The sequence below is a fragment of the Sarcophilus harrisii genome, chromosome 4 (genome assembly GCF_902635505.1).
Source record: "Sarcophilus harrisii chromosome 4, mSarHar1.11, whole genome shotgun sequence".
Taxonomy (NCBI): domain Eukaryota; kingdom Metazoa; phylum Chordata; class Mammalia; order Dasyuromorphia; family Dasyuridae; genus Sarcophilus; species Sarcophilus harrisii.
Genome location: NC_045429.1, coordinates 22,670,272 through 22,686,456, shown reverse-complemented (window position 1 = coordinate 22,686,456; position 16,185 = coordinate 22,670,272). Strand labels below are relative to the sequence as shown.

Genomic DNA, 16,185 nt, shown 5'->3' with positions numbered 1-16,185 from the left:
CTGGTCTGGCCGCGGTATTGTAGGACCAACTGGAGGCAGAGCCCGGAAGTTGGAAGACCCTTAGGTCGGCCCGCTGCAATAAGTGCCGAGGACCTGGACCGGATGGGAGAAAGGGAGCAGGAATGGGAGGGAAAGGAAGGGAGAAGACGCCGTGCTGTGTGTGGAATGCTGCGGACTGCTGTTACTTCCGTTTGTGGTGAGGGTTCCCGCTAGACTTGGACCTCTGTAGGAGGCCACCTCCCCTCCGTGCTTAGCACAGTGCTCCCCACCCAGCAGTGATGCGGCTGATGCAGACACCCGATGATGGCAGGCACCAAAGTGGGGGCTTGGTCACGTGAAGGATTCACATCCTGGGCAGGCCGCTTCCCCCGCCCCCCCACCTGTCAAAGAGCTGGAGAAGGAAGCCGCCTTAGGAAAACCCCCAAAGGAGGCGGGGCAGAGGGGCGGGGCTTCGGAGCGCGCGTCACTGGCTCAGCGGACGGGGGGGGGGGGGGGAGGGGAGCCTGGGGGCCCGGTCCCTCTCCGGACACGGATGCAGAGGGCCCCCCGCCAAGGTCCGATCGGGTGCCGCCTTCAGGAGGCCAGACTTGCAGCTTCGCCGCTGCACCCCGAGGAACCGGGGCCCCCGTCAGCCCGGGAGTTGTTCCGTGGTTCTCCCCACTCCCAGCCCTCGTGGCCAGTCGCCGGCCTCCGGTCCTCCACTTCCGCCCCCTCCCCCCCACCTCCCCCATCCCCCCCCCCGACTACGCGCACCGCTTTTTCCTTCGCCCCGCCCCCTTCGCCTTCACCAATCCCTGCCCTCCGCTTAGCCCCGCCCCTTTCTTCCGGCCCCTTCCGGCCCCTGGACTCAGGGCTTCTGCCTCCGTCTCCGGCCCCTCCTCCCATGCCCCGGCCCCCCCTGCTCCCGGCCAGATCTTCCCTCCCCGTCCTCCGTCGGCCCAGCCTGCCCCATCCGGTCCTGACGCTCGCTCCCAGCCAAACGCCGGTTTTCCTCAAGTCCCGGCCCCGGCCGCGGAACCTGAACGCCACCCGCCCGGCCCCCTGCCCGGCCCCGCCCCCTCCCAGCCTCGCCCCTTCTCCCGCCACCCGCCCCGCCCTCCCGCCCGTCCCCGGCCTCGCTAAGCCCCGCCCCCTGGGCGCGCGCCCGCCGGAGAAGAGAGGGAGCAGGAGGGAGCGCCTCTGGTCCCGCGCCCGCGCCCCCCGCCCCCCGCGCAGTCCCCGCGGGAGCCCAGCCCAGCCGCAGTTCCCGCACCTCCCCTTGTCCTCGATCCTCGGCGCCTTGCCCAGGACCCTGCCGCGCCTGCGCGGCTGCCGCGCCCAGCCGTGCGCGCGCCCGCGTTCCTGGGCCCGCGCCTGCCCGCTCTGCGCGCCCGCGCCCCCGGGCTCGCGCCCCCCCTCTTCCCGCTGCCTCCCCCCCCTTCCTCTGCCCTCGGCCGGGTCCCGGGGCCCGACGGACGGCCGGGCCGGGCGAGTCCGCGAAGGGAGGCCGGGGCCCGCGGCCGGCGGAGCCCTCGCGGCGAGGCGGAGGGGGGCCGAGCCCGGGAGCAGGAGGAGCGGCGGGGCGCGGCCGCCGGCGGCCGGGCGCAGGTAAGGGGGTCCGGGCTGGGAGCCCCCGCCTCGCAGCGGGAAGCCAACCGCCTCGGGCACGGGCGGCAAGGCCGGGGCCCGGCGGGTGAAGGGCCGGGCCAAGCTCACCCGCGGCGAGGCCCCGGGCCCGGGGAGAGGAGGGGTCCTTGAGCGTTCGTTGGGAGAGGCCTTGGGGGAGGGGAGTGGGCGTGGCGACCTGGGGAAGGGCCGGGAGAGAAAGGGGGCGCTTTGGGCGGAGGTTGGGGTCCCCAGGCCTCGCGCCCCCATTCATTAAGCGCCGACCGTGCGATAGGCCCCGAGAGGGCCCCTGCCCCCAGCCCTGAATCCCGGCCCGGGGGCCCGAGGGGGGCAGGGGCCTGGGGCCCCGCTGGGGGGTCCCGGGGAGGGCGGGGCCGGGAGCCGCCTGCAAGGTCAGGGGGCCCGGGCCAGTCCGGGAGGGGGCGCTGGGCCCGAGGGGCGAGAGGAGGGACCGGAGCCCTGTGGGGGCGGCCCAGGGACGGGAGCCCGGGAGCCTGTGGGGGCGGCCCAGGGACGGGGGCCCACCGCGGACGTTCTCCCTGGAATTCCCGCCCTGGCCGCTGTGCCCTCCCGGGGGGGGGGCGCTGCCAACGTGGCCAGCTTCTGTCCTGGGGGAGGGAGCTGGAAGCAGAGGCCCGACGGGGGGGGGTCCCTGTGCCACCTGCCCCCCCAGCCCCCCCACTAGTAATTTTGGCTGAGGGAGTCATGGGGGCTGGCGGGGGGGGGCGGGGGGGCCTCGGCCATCTCCTCAGAGGGGACAATGGGACTGTTCTAGGGCAGTGGAGGCGGGGCAGAGAGCACCGCCCGGCCCCCCGCCAGGACGGCCCCGGGCCCGGAGAGGCCCCCCTCCGGCATCTTCCACGGGGAGCTGGCGGACAGCCCCGCGGCCCCCTGGGAAACGGCCCAGCCCCTCCCCCTCCTCCCCTCAGTCCCTGCTCCGTCCCGCTGGCGGCTTTGGGTCCCGGGCGCGGCCTCCGGGGAGTGGGAGCCAGGGCCCGCCCAGAGAGCCCCGGGGGTGGGGGGGCAGGGAGGATAAAGGACGGGTCAGCAAGCGCTGGGAGGGAGGCGGCCGCGGACCTGCCTCCTTTGGGAGCCCCGGAGCCGAGACCCCGATGCCGGCCGCCCCCCTGTGGCGCTTTGCCCGCCTGGTCTCCTTGGGTGTCCGCAGCTTGGGAAGGGGCGCGGAGGGGGGGCTGCCCCGGGCCGCTCGGCCCTTTTGGAGTCACTTGAGGAGGGGGAGAGAGTGCCAGCAGGCGGAGACCAAGGGAGGCTGGGGGCGATGGGGGCTCCTGTCTGCGCCTGCCCCCCCCCCCAGGCTGGCAGCTCCCCGAGAGCCTCCCCTCCGTCCCCAGGGACGGCCGGGTCTGGGCTTGGGCATGGGCCCGGGATAGAAGGAGGCCTGCCGAGGGGGCGCTGGCCCGGCCGCCGCCTCCCCTCCCTGGGAGCTTGTCCCGGAGCCGGCTCGCTTGGCTTTCTGTGCCCCGGAGCCCTTTGGCGCACAGAAGGAGGCCTGTGCCCCTCCAGTAAATACGCACGTTACAAGGAAACCAGCTGAAATGCGGTTTGAAAAGCAGTTGGGAGAAGTCAGCCAGAGAATTCTTGTGGAGAAAGCCTGTGCCTGGGGTGGGCGGCCCCTGGGCCTTTGGGACAGAATGGGGGCCCACAGAGGGACTTCAGAAAGTGCCTGTGGCGACCACGCAGAGGGTGGAGGCGGTGGGGAGAGTGGGGGGAGGCAGGGGCAGGACAGCCGGCCTGGGGAAAGTGAATAGAGCGGCCTGTTGGCCTCATAGAGAGAGCAACGGAGTCACAGACAGCTGGAAGTGGGCAGGGCACCGGATCGCCGCTGGCCTCAGTCTCCTCATCTGTAAAATGGAGTAACAGTAGCATCTATCTTGCAGGATTGTTGTGGGCATCAAATCAGATGTTTGAGTGGCAGGCACACATGACTGTATATTCATTTCTTTACATATTTCCTCATGAATCATGGTGGGAGAGAAAAATCAGAACAAAAGGAAAAACCACAAGAGAAAAAATCACAAAAGGACAAGTGAACATAGCGTATGTTGCTTTACACTCAGTCTCCTTAGTTCTTTTTCTGGACGCGGACGGCATTTTCTGTCCAAAGTCTATTGGGATTGCTTTGGATCACTGAACCGCTGAGAAGAGCCAAGGCTATCGTGATCATCGCACCGTCCCGCCTTAGATGTGCACAAAGTTTTCTGCTTGTTTCCCTCAGCGTCAGTTCTTGTGAGTCCCTCCAGGCCTCTCTGAAATCCTCCTGTCGGTCATTTCTCATAGAACAATCACATTCAGTGACACTCATATACCACCATTTATTCAGCCACTCCCCAACTGATGGGCATCCACTCAATTTCCAGTTTCTGGCCACTATAAAAATGGCCGACACAGACATTTCTGCACATGTGGGTCCCTTTCCTTTCTTTATGATCTCTTTGGGATCCAGGCCCAGAAGAGACGCCGCTGGGTCAGAGGGATGCACAGTTTTCTAGCCCTTTGGGCATAATTCCAAGTTGTTCTTTAGAACGGTCGGATCAGTTCACAGTTCCACCAACATCAGTGTCCCAGTTTTCCCACATCCTCTCTAACATTCATCGTTACCTTTTCCTGGCACCTTTTCCAGTCTGAGATGTATGAGTTGCTACCTCAGAGTTTTAATTTGCATTTCTATAATCAATAGTGATTTAGAGCATTTTTTCATGTGACTGTCTATTGCTTTAATTTCTTAATCTCAAAATTGTTCATATCCTTTGACCATTTATCAATTGGGGAATGGCTTATATTCTTATAAATTGCATTCCCTTCCTGATATATTTTAGAAATAAGCCCTTTGTCAGAAACATTGGCTGGAAAAAGTGTTTTCCAGTTTTCTGCTTCCCTTCCCATCTTCGCTGCATTTGTTTTGTTAGTTTTTAATTTAGTGAAATCAAAGTTGTCCATTTTGCCTTTCATAACATTCTCTAATTCTTTGGCCATAAATTCCTCTCTTCCCAGACCTGATAGGTAAATCATTTGCTTATAATATCACCCTTTATGCCTAAGTCACGTCCCCATTTTGGAGTGTCAGGTACATAGTAGGTATTACATACATGTATTTATGTTATACTGAGGAGGCAGGAAAAGGTGTCATGGACCTAGGATCCACAGGACTTGAGAGTAGATCAGAAGGGGGTCCTTGGGGGAAGGTGATGGGTTTTGTTTGGAGTGCAGGATTTAGAGGCCAGTGTGTCATCACACTTGGGAGCCTTGATGAGGGGTCATGGTGAGAGGGGAGGGGGGATGGTTCAGACAGGGAAGGGACAAGAGAACTGCGGTGTTGGGGGACTCCCTGCAGGTCAGGCTGCAGGGCAGAGGGCGAGGAAGATGGGGGACCACAACCTTTCACTTTTGTCACCTTGTTGGTCCAGTCCGGGCCTGGTCCTGGGGACCTGGAGTGAGTAAGAGGTGGTCCCTGACCCCATTGTCAGCAAGGGCCACGAGCTGTAAGGAAGGCAGGCTGAGCCGCGTCAGGAAGAGCCCCTGGTCAGCTGGAGACCATCCGATCAGGCACCAGGGAGGCCCTCCTGGAGGGGGAAGGGTAAAGGTTGGATCCCACGTGACCTTTCTGGGTCCCTCAGGCTGTGCTAGTCCAAGGATCCTTCCGAGTCTCCATCAGGAGGTCCTGGCTCCCTGGGCCTTGGGAACGGCCTGCCAGAAGCAGAGCGTTGTCATGGCAGCGGGCACCAGGTCCACCTGACCCTGAGGTCCAAGTGGTGGCAGAGGGAGTTTTGTAACTAGTGCCAAGCAGCTCCTCCCCCCCCACCCCCCGGGCAGCAGCGGAGAGGACTCAAGGGTTTGGGGGTGAGGACTTGGCAGGATCCATGCAGTTTTTTAAATGCTGCCAATGGGCAGAGGGGGTCTGAGTGCCCAGCAAGCAGGGTGTGACCTTTCGGGTCACTCTGGGGAGGGAGGCGGGCCTGATTTTTGCAGTTGGCCACTGATGGTGAAGTGCCACGGAAGGGGGGGTGGCCGGCCCCCTGTGGGGCTTTGGAGCTTGTGGCACGGGCGGGTAGCGCCTGCCTCTGGTTGGCAAGGAGACCATAGGCCTGCGGGTGCAAGGGGATGTCCCGGAGTCCAGCTCCCGCTCTGGCAGCGGGGGCTGTCTGCCGTGCTGAAGGGGCTTGCGTGGGGGCGGTGGGTGCAGCGTGCTAAAACATGCCCAGAAAAAACAGGAGGAGGCTCGGGCAGAGCTGCCCGGACCCAAGGATTGAATTATGTCCTTGGATGAAAGCACAAGCCATAGGTCATAGGTCAGCAGTGTGGGCTCGGTTCCGTGTCCCTTCATTGTCCGGCGCCTCAGACCCTTAACTGGCCAGCGGCTCCCCAGGCCCCATCTGCAAAGCCCCTGGGGCAGAGCCTGGGTGTTGGGAAGGCCCGGTCCTGTGTCTGGGGCAGAAGGGGGTCCTTGCTGAAGGGCCAGCTCTGTGGGCCCCTGCCTTCCTCCTGGAGGCCTATGTTTCCTGGCCCTCACTGACTTCCAGGAGCCTCCTTTTAGGGAGTGCACAGGGCTGCCCCACAACCAGGGCCAGTTCCTGCAGAGGAGGGATGAGCTTTGGACTTTGGGGCAGCCCCATGCAGGGCAATGGGGGCTGAAACCTCAGGAAAGGAAGAGTTGGCCTTTTTGTCCACCTCTGAGACTGGACGGCCAGCCAGGCGTGGGCAGTCAGTGCGGGGGGCCTGGGTGCAGCCAGAGGAGCCGGCCCTGCCCTTTGCTGTTTGTGTGGCCTTCGTGACCTTCCCCAGGGTGGGGTGTGCTTAGGAAAGGGCCCGATTGGGAGTCCAGGGTCCCAGCTTCAAGTTCCACCCAGCCCTGTTTAGCCCACGTCATTGGGGGTAAATCCCAGAGCCCCCTGGGCTGCTGTAGGTCAGGCCCTGGACACCCTGCCAGCTTGGCAGCCTCTGGGCCATGAGGGCCCCAGCCTGCCTTACGGCCTGTGCTGCATTCCTGTGCCTTCCCATGGTGGCTTCCCCACTCCAGCTGTGTGTGTGTGGGGGGCATGGGCACCCCTACCCTGGTGCTGTAGGGTGGGGGGAGGGAAGGGGAGTGATGGGATCTTGAAGATCCCAGGCCCAGAGGCAGCCACGTCATGGCAGGGCCTCCCCTCCCTCCGGGAAGCTTCCCCATAACCGAGCATCTGGTTACCCCTCCAGAGCCTCTGCTCCCCAAGTCTGGAGTCTGCTTCGTCCCTGCCCCGCCTGGTGCCCTTGTGGGCGCTCCAGGTCAGTCAGCAAGTGCTGATCAAGTGCTGGCTTTGTGCCAAGTGCTGGGGATGCCAGAAGGCAGACGGGGGTAGGGGGAGCAGGGAGACAGCAGGCAGCAACTCTGTGCCCACAGGATTTATGCAGAGTGGGGGGGTGGATTTCAGGGCAAGGGGAGACTCCCGTGGGAAGAAGAGGAGACAGATTAGGAGAGTCATAGAGCAACGGGGACAATCAATCAATCAGCAGGCATTTGTTAAGCACCTGCTGTATGCCAGACCCTGGGCTAAGTGCTAGAGAGCCCTCAAGTTGAGGGGGGTGGGGGGGGGCTTGAGAAGGCAGTGTACGGATGTGCTTTGGAACACTGGACCAGCCCATCTTCACCCTTGTGTTCCTAGAACTACCCACAGTTCCTTGTCCCTTATTTGAAGGCAGAGAACCTCCCACTGTGAAGAAGCCCTCCTCTCTGTCCCCCTTAGGATCAAGCCCCCAGGCTCAGAGGGTGGGGGCGGCCAGGAGCCAGACTTGGCAGAGGGGGTGTTGCTGCTGCTGGGAGCCGAGGCTTTCCTTGGCGGCGCCCCCACTCTCGGTGCTTCCCTCCTGCCCCTGCATGAGTGCCTTTGATGCTCTCTAGCTCCCGGGGCTAACAGGATCTTGTTCCAGGCCCATCCTGCCCTGTTTTCCAAGCAGCAGCAGCCAGGCACAGGGAGTAAAAATGAGCCTTATCTGTTACTAAAAGTTCTGGGGCTAAGCCTTCACAAGGTTTTCTTGGCTGCCCGCCTCCCCCACAAACTAGAAGGCCCAAGGTCAGAGCCACGTTCTTTGGTGCAGAGGCCTTGGGGGCGAGGTGGTGCCGAGGTAGGTGCTCCCTCTTGCCAAAGTTGGACTCTCTCAGATATGTACTGGCTGCCGACTCCGGGCAAGTCCCTCCACCCTGTCTGCCTCAGTTTCCTTATATGTAAAATGACCGACTTCCCCGGGATCTCTGCCCAGAAAACACCAAGTGGGGTCGCCAAGAGTCAGGCACAGTCAGACCATGTGTGGACACCGTCTCCCCTTAGGTGGGAAGGATCTTATTTTTGTCTTTGGATGGGCATTACCCGGCATGCTGTAGGGACACGAGAAATACTCTTTTCTCCCGGCTACCTGGCACAAGGCCTGGCACGCCATGGGAGCTTAATGATTGTCTGCTTCTGAGGGTCAGGGGTGCCTCCCCAGGCGCCCCGGCAGGTGTCTCGGGCTTGGTGAATGCTGGCGGGAGCTTGTTGACCAGGGCCTGATTGGAACTGACTTTGCCGCTGTGAGAGGGTGGCAGAAACGTTTCAGACATGGGGCCACGCTCCCAGCAACGGGAGCAGCTTTTCAGAGGCTCTAAGGAGAGGCAGCCCCAGTACTGCAAGCATGGCTTCACCTGGTGCTACACAGGACATACTTCCTGGACCACTGCTGCCAGAGGGCCAGCTGCCTCCCTTGGGGCTAGCCTTCTCACTTGGATCTAGCCTTGGCTCTTGGGTCCAGCCTCCTTATTTAGATCCAGGCTAGATCCAGCCTTGTATCTTGGGGCCAGCCTCCTCTCTTGGGTACAGTCTCCTCTCGGAGTCCAACCTCTTCCCTTTGGATCTTGCTTTTTTGCAGGTGCAGCCAGGGGAATGTCGTGCTACCTCAAATCACAAAGTTGCCCGGATCCAGGTCCTATCTATGTCAGGGAAAATGGGCGCCTGCACATGGTAAGCCTGGCCCTGGATGGTGTCACGGGCAGCTTACGGGAGCCAAGGCCTTTGAGGCTGTTTCCCAAAGGCTTCTCTGTGGAGCTGTGCATGAACCGGGAAGATGACGCGGCCCGGAAGGAGAAGACAGACCACTTCATCTTCACCTACACACGGGAGGGCAACCTCCGCTACTCCGCCAAGTCCCTCTTCAGCCTCGTGCTGGGCTTCATCTCCGACAACGTGGACCACATCGACTCACTCATCGGCTTCCCCGAGCAGATCGCCGAGAAGCTCTTCTCGGCCGCGGAGGCACGGCACAAGTTTGCGGAGCCCGGCGCGGGGCTGCGCGCCCTGCAGAAGTTCACGGAGGCCTATGGGCGACTGGTGCTCTGCTCGCTCTGTCTTCGGAACAGGTGAGGGGGGTCCGGAAGCTTAGAGAATCGTTGGGAATGGTTCCCCGTCAGGAGGTAGTGAGCTCCCCATCAGGGCAGGGGGGCGGTCTCGTTCGGGTGTGGGCCAGACCCTGAACTTCTCAGAGAGGTGTGCCGCCTTGATCCAGCCACCTTGGGCTAGCCCCCCATTTTGCAGATGAGAGACTGAGGCCCAGAAAGATAAAATGACTTGGGAACTCGGGTTTCTTGAGCTAAAGCAGAGAGGGACGCGGTGGCTGTCTCTGTAAGGGGGGGGCAGGGGGTCTGCTTTTATTTTCAAAGGTCATATTTGGGTATCTGGTCTGGGTGACATCAGGAAACGGGCAAACTGAAGGAAGGAGGGTTTTTGTTTTTGTTTTGTTTTTTCCCAGATTGGGAAGGGAATTGGAAGGACGGGGGCTTGTGGTGCGGGGAGCAGCTGTCCAGCAGGAGGAGCCTGAGCTCTCCGGCCTGTCCAGTCATCCCCTTCCCTGGGCCTGCAGGCGGGCAGCCATCCCACAGAGTGCCCCCGGGGGCTGGGCCAGCGCCCTTCTGCTTCCTGGCCTTGGCTCTGTTGTACCCCTCAGTCACGGGAGCCCGCTCTCACGTCCCCACTGACGCCCTAGTCTTGGAGCCCCGAAAACCTCTGGGCGAATTTCTCGGAGGCCGTGCGTTTCTTTCTCTGATGGCTCAGGGATCCTCCAAATCCCCACAAGCTCTGTGATTGGGAGGCAGAGAACGATGGCTTTACGTGCCATCCAATTAAAATAGGACCAAGTTCCTTTGTGCACCAGCTGGGCCGGGCAGCAGGCATCTGAGGCAGCAGTGTGAAAGGGGCATCGGGCCCGAGCCCTCGGCCTGGGGGTTGGGCCTCCCACCCCCTCCCCCATCCCCGCCTGCGGGCCCCTCCCCTCTGCCTGCTGGTCCTAGCCCAGCACCTTTTCAGCGATGCTGTCTCACAGCCGCTCTTGTACACCAGAAGCACCCCCCTCACTTTTCTCTCCGACTTCATGGGTAACCACGTCATCGGGTGGAGGGGCTGCCCTTTCGCAGCCGAGGCGGAGACTCTCAGTGGCTTTCTCTGTGGGAGGGCTGCTGCCACCCAGTAATGTCGCAGTGCAGGGGCATCTGGGGGCGCAGGGGATAGAGCAGCAGCCCTGAAGTCAGGAGAAGCCGAGTTCAAATCTGCCTCAGACACTTAACACTTCCTGGCTGTGTGACCCTGGGCAAGTCACTGAACCCCAACTGCCTCGGGGGGAAGGGGGAAATGTCAGGATGCTGAGCATCCTTGGCTCACCTGGGCCCTTAACTTTTCCTTTGCCGCCTGGCTCTGCGAGCCGACCACATGCAGGTTGTGAGGGGGCCGAGGGCAGGAGGCAGGGCCTGGAAATCCCTCGCCTCTCAGGGCTGGCACCTGCCAGGGCTGGAAGAGATCCTGCCACAGGTGCTCGGGACCTGTGTGCCCACTGTTCTCTGTGCTCGGCAGGTACCTGGTGATTTCGGAAAAGCTTGAAGAGATCAAGTCTTTCCGGGAGCTGACCTGCCTGGACCTCTCTTGCTGTAAGCTCGGAGATGAGCATGAGCTCCTGGAACACCTCACCAACGAGGCCCTGTCCAGGTAGGGCCGGCAGGGGGCCCCAGTCTCAGGGAGAGTAGGGAGCAGGGCCCTGGCTGCTGTGCCGATTACAGGGGGCCAGCTGCTGGCTAAGGGCTCTGGCTGGGCCCCTTTTTCTCGTGCCCCTGCTGTTGTGTGCCAGAACCTACCTTGGATCTGACCTGGTCCCTCGGGCCCTGCTGGCACCTGGGTGGGTGCTGTTGTGGGCCCTGTTTCCCAACCATTTCCCAGCTACAGCTGGTCTTCCAGCCTGGGCACCAGCTCACTCTCATCCCCTTGGCAATGACCTTTGAGTTCTCCTGGAGGAGCCCTGCAGCCACATGTGCTGGTCTTGGGGCAGGGAAACGGCCACCCGTCCCCCGGCCCTGGCTCGGAGCTCTCGGGTCTGCGCTGGGCGGCCTGCAGGGGTGGGGCTCAAGGAATGGGGTGCTGAGCTCGTGTCGATAACCAGAGAAATCACTTCTGAGAATCCGAAATGATCCCCTGGCTCTCCGTGGCTGCCCAGTGCCAGATGTGATGGGCGGGCGGGTGTAAAGACCAGAGCCTGTGGCGGGGGCGACCAGGAGGGCGACGCCGTGAGAGCCCCCAGGGATTCTGACCTGGGAGGTCTCTTCCCCCAGTGTGACGCAGCTCCGCCTGAAGGACAACTGCCTCTCCGATGCCGGGCTCCGGAGAATGACGGCTCCTGTTCGGGTCATGAGAAGAGGGCTGGAGAACCTCGCCTTGCTCGACTTGTCCTGTAAGTTTGGGGGGTCCTTCTCCCCCAGAGCGGAGACGTGTCCGCACCCAACATCGTTGCCAGGCCCCTGCCTGCTCCAGGCCGGGCTCCCTGGGGCCGGTCCCTGTGGCCACCTTTGTATAACCAGTCCGGCCTTTGTCCTGAACCCCACACTGAAAAGAGCATTCCTGGCTGCTCAGTGGGACGAGGCGAGGAGGGTTTGTGTGATTCGGGAGTCTTTGTCCTCCTGGGTCACGGTCAAGGCCGTCGTGCCCTTCCTCCACCATCCTCACAACCCCTGCTTCCTTTTGCGTCCTTGTGAACACTCACCTGGGCCGTGACTCCTTCCTCGTTCCCATTCAGACAGCCCTCGAGGGAATGGCTGTCCAGCAAAGGCGCATAGACGATTCTTTGTCTCCCTGATTCCCAGCTAGAGACTGTCACTAAACATCAGCCAGTCGGCAACATTTATGAGGCACCCACTGTCTGCTTGGCCTAGGCAGGGAGACCCAGTGCAAGACATGAAACAGCCCTTCTCCTTGGGGCTACCAGGACGTAGGCATGGACGGGCAGCAGCCACTGGGGACCTCGGCAGGCCCGGGCTTGTGGGCCGCTCCATGCAGCAAAGCGGCTTGGTGGTCTCGGGCGCCGGCCACCTGTTTGTGCCAAATGCTTCTGGGTTGTTGCCCCATAAGGCCAGGGGCTCCTGGAGGGAGGAGGGGAGGCTCTTGGTGCCTGGCACACAGAAGGTGCTTAATAAGTGTACCCTTAGTAGTTTTATTTCACAGACATGGCTCCCTGTGGTTCCCGTTCCAGGTAATCCGGAGATCACCGACGCAGGAATCGGGTACCTCTTGTCCTTCAGGAAGCTGAACTGTCTGGACATCTCGGGGACAGGCCTGCAGGTGAGGGCGCGGCCCCGTGTTGGGCCTGGGCCGGGTGGCCCCGCGCTGGGCCCGGGCCGGGCAGCTGCGCTCTGGCCCTCACCCGCCTGTCTCTCTTGCACAGGACGTGAAGGCCGTCATGCACAAGCTGCAGACCCACATCGGCCTCGTTCACTCCAAAGTGCCTCTGAAAGAGTTTGACCACAGCAGCTGCAAGACGGAGGGCTGGGCAGACCAGGTACTGGGCACGGCGCCACACCCACAGATGAGGAAACTGAGGCAGGCAGAGGCCTCCCCGAGCCCCACCTCATGCTCCTCCCACTGGGTCACTCGCCTGCTGGTGCCTCCTTTGTACATCAGGCTTTACGGGCAGCCGTTCATCCCGGAGCCCCCTCGCACAACCCCCGGCACCGGCTCCAGAGGCTCAAGGGCCTGGTCATTGCCTGCGGACGGACCAAGCCTCTGTCTCCCTGGACCAGGGTCGGGTCCCCTCAGGCCTTGTCCAGCGGGGGCCAGGGTTTTTACCTCCCCTGTGTTTCCAGGGAGATGGCCCTTCTGGAAACTTGTGACATGGCAGGCTGTGCCCCTCACCCGCAGGCCCCCCCCTGCCAAGAAGCCAGGAGAGCCTGTTCCCAGATGCTTTCTCTGAGGTTCTCTGCCCTAGTGGGGGTGATGGGGGGAGGGAGGGGTCACCTTACACAGAGAGCAAACGGTCCCCTAGGGCCATGTTGGAGGCCGGAAGGGCCTCCTTGTCTCTGGGCAGGGGTCTCCAGCCCGACAGGGAGCGTCCTGAGCCAGCTCCAGGCTCACGAAGACCCACTTTGGTTCCCTAACAAAGCTGTCGCCCACAAAGGGAACGTGCTGCCCTTTTTAGGTAGTGAGTTCCCCATCACAGGAGCTCTGGAAATTGAGTGACTGGCCACTCATTGGGGATTTTGGAGAGGGGAGTTGTTGCTTCAGCCTCAAGTTTCTCCATCTACAAAATGGGAAGAGCAGCCCCCTACTCCAGTGGCACCCAGGTGGTGGTAAGGGTCCGAGGGGTGAGCCGGCGTGGCGGTGGGCCATCTGGGCTGCTCGCCACCGAGCTGGATGGGAGACCCAGGCCCAGGGGCACCCTCCAGGAGCCTCAATTGTACTGGGCAAGAAAATGCCCCCGGCCCCCTCCTGGAGATGCCCGCCTGTAGCGACTCCCACTGTCCCCTGAGGCTGCTTTGGGCCCCAGAGCTGGGGGTGGGAGGGGGCCACGGGCCGGGCCACTGGTGACACGGTGCTGAAGTCCGGCCACTCTCTGTTCCAGATCGTCCTGCAGTGGGAGCGCGTGATCTCCGGAGCCGTTGCAGGCCAGGACAAGCCCCGGACAGCGGCGTCGCGCTTCTGTACGTACCTGTGGCCACAGCCGGCCTCTGCTGTGCTGACCAAGCAGCTCACGCTGCGGTCACTGTCACTCGGCAGGAAGGCCAGAGTCCAGAGTGTCAGAGCCGGGCGGTCATCTTGAGATGACCACCCAGGCTAAGTGGGGGCCAGGGGCACCTCATGACTAGTAAGTAGCCGCCAGGACTCGGGCCCAGGGAGCGGCCCAGTCTGGGAGATGTGGGCCCGGTGTCAGTGCCAGTGTGTCCGGGTAGCCAGAGCGGCAGGTCCCGGGACCTCCCAGGGAGTGGGCGGCTCTCAGTGGTGCTTGAACCCCCCCCTGCTGCGGCAAGAAGTGAGCTCCCTGTCAGTGGAGGCTGGGGAGGGGGCGCCTTGCGGCTCTGGTCTGAAGTTGGGGAGGACCCCACATGGAGGCTGTCTCTGCTTCTGCCCTAGATGGAAAGCGGCCCCGGACAGAAGCCCCCGCCAGGTGTCCATTAGCAGACCCCCACCTGAACTCTGGCGAGAAACTCCAGTTCTATAAAGAGAAGGCAACAGAAGGCCATGGGCCGGCGCTAAAGCGGGAGGTGGCCGTGAGCCAGGAGCCCAAGAGCGCCAAGAAGAGAGCGCTGGAGGAGCCCGAGACGGCCGCGCCGAGCTCCTCGCCGGCGTCCCGGCAGAAGTACGTCTGCCTCAGCGTGGAGGACTGGGACTTGCTGAATTCCTACTGAGAGAGGGTTGTGGGGCACCAAGGGACCGGCCATGTTGGCCTTTGGGGGTGGGATTGGCCACGGCCTGCTCGAGGGAGCCGCGATGGCGGGGCGCTCGTATCTGGGCCGTGAGGAGGCCAGCCTTTCTACAGTATATTTTCAATACATAGTAATTTTTCCAATAAACTTTTTTGCTGTTGTTAGCTGGTGGTGTTGGATTGGAGGTGGGGGCGGAGCCTCCTGACAGTGGTCACTCTCAGGCCACCGGGGCGATAGCCAGCATGGAGGTAGTGCTTTAAGCATCGGCATGTCTCCTCACTTGTCTCACAGACCGGGCCCTGTGGGTGCTGTTAGCGTTCCATTTTATAGATGAGAAAACTGAGACTGAGGGATGATTTAGCCCGGAGTAACACAGCTAGGGGGTGTCTGAGACCAAATTTGAACTCGGGTCTTCATCGCAGATCACCTTGAGGGCACCATGTGGCATTAAGTGCCGGGCACTGAGCTAAGCACCCGGTATACAAAAGGGACAAAAGCCAGTCCCCGCCCTCCAGGAGCAAAGCTGGGGACAGACCAGGAAGCCATGAAGGGGTGCCTCTGGACACGGGGCACAGCCAGGGGAGCGGGGAGCTGGGGTTGTTGGAGGAATGCCGGGGCCACTTGTCCCTGGACTGCCTTGTCTGGGTCAGGAGTGAGGTGGGCAGAGGGCACTCGGTGCCAGGCAGTGCCTTAGGCTTGGGGCTTGGAGGCCGCAGGGAGCCACCGAGGGTCACGGAGCAGGGGCTGCTGTCGTCAGAACCGGGGGACTCGGGGCCAGCAGCCATCATTGTGGTCCCGGAGCCAGCTCGTCCTCCCGGCAGAGTTTCCTCCCTGGTGACTCCAGTGACGACACTCCTGGCCGGAGTTCTGGCAGGGAAGGGAGCAGGCAGAAGCAGCATTTGAACGCAAGCCTTGTGGGCTGAGTCCCCCCCCCCCCCAGCGGCCCTTAGACACTCCCGAAATCCGGGTCATGGAGCGGAGACCAGAGCCAGAAGGGCTCTCTGGGATCATCTGCCTAGAGGTCGAGGAACAGCTTCGAAGCAGGTCTGACTCGGCCCTGCTGCGTTTCCTGGAGCTTTGAGTGAAAAGCACGAGTGACGTTTCCCCTCTGTCCGTATCCCGCTTCTTCCGTCACGTGTGCGCGGGCAGCTGCATACGAGCAGGTGGGCACACATGGGCAGCCTCAGCTGCAGCGCTGGGAGGGTTCTGGGGGCCGCCGGCTTGGATGCCTTCTCCCGGGAACAGTCAAGGGGGACACTTCTCTCCACCTCCCCAGAACCGCCCCTTCCTGCTTCTCCCCGGGGCGCTTTCCCCACTTGATCCCGGGGACAAAAAGTGTTTGCTTTTTAGGTGAGCAAAACGGCGGGTTAGAGCCCCCAGACCCGGCAGCACGGGTGGCACCCTGCCGAGAGGAGGCGCTTCCTTCTTTATTCTCCGAGACCCAGATTATTCATTGCAGTTCTCCCCAATCCTGCCCCTTCCGTCCTGTTCCTGCCTTCGCTGTGAGGCCAGCAGCTCTCCTTTTGTGTGGCCTGGACCAACCCTCTCAGAATCATGCTTGTAAATGCTTAGAATTAAAAATTAATAAAGATCTAAATACTCGGGATTACAAAGAAAATCAATCAGAATGAACTAAATTTTTTTTCATCCCAGATTTCTATGCAGGAAAGCCTGACATTGGGGGGAAGGTGTTGGTGTTTTTTTCTTCTTTAAAATATAAGATCATTCTCTCTGGCAGAGAGGGTTTCTCGGGGAGGTTTTCTGAAGGCAGCCTTAGTCTCGGTTGAAATAAATAATTACTCCAAAATTGCAGCCAGCTGATAAAAGTTCAGATCTTTTATTTTGTCTATAGCCCGGTTAGCTCAGAGGCCTATCTCTCTGCTTGGTTC

The 16,185-nt window shown here is 61.8% G+C and overlaps 1 protein-coding gene across 1 annotated transcript; it reads left to right on the top strand.

Moving 5' to 3' along the window:
- The first annotated feature begins 1,434 nt into the window (after positions 1-1,434).
- On the top strand, positions 1,435-14,460 carry LRRC42 (leucine rich repeat containing 42). Its single transcript, XM_031969076.1, has 8 exons — positions 1,435-1,587; positions 8,497-8,983; positions 10,467-10,598; positions 11,216-11,334; positions 12,130-12,218; positions 12,322-12,435; positions 13,495-13,573; positions 14,004-14,460. Exons 2-8 carry the CDS (start codon positions 8,511-8,513, stop codon positions 14,276-14,278), a joined length of 1,281 nt encoding a protein of 426 aa, XP_031824936.1. The 5' UTR covers positions 1,435-1,587; positions 8,497-8,510; the 3' UTR covers positions 14,279-14,460.
- The last annotated feature ends 1,725 nt before the right edge of the window (positions 14,461-16,185 follow it).

Bases quoted from the DNA above. Each gene is read 5' to 3' on its own strand.
- LRRC42 (XM_031969076.1), top strand. From the start codon at position 8,511: ATGTCGTGCTACCTCAAATCACAAAGTTGCCCGGATCCAGGTCCTATC. The intron at 11,335-12,129 runs GTAAGTTTGGGG...TTCCCGTTCCAG, and splicing joins CGCCTTGCTCGACTTGTCCT to GTAATCCGGAGATCACCGAC. The intron at 12,219-12,321 runs GTGAGGGCGCGG...TCTCTTGCACAG, and splicing joins TCTCGGGGACAGGCCTGCAG to GACGTGAAGGCCGTCATGCA.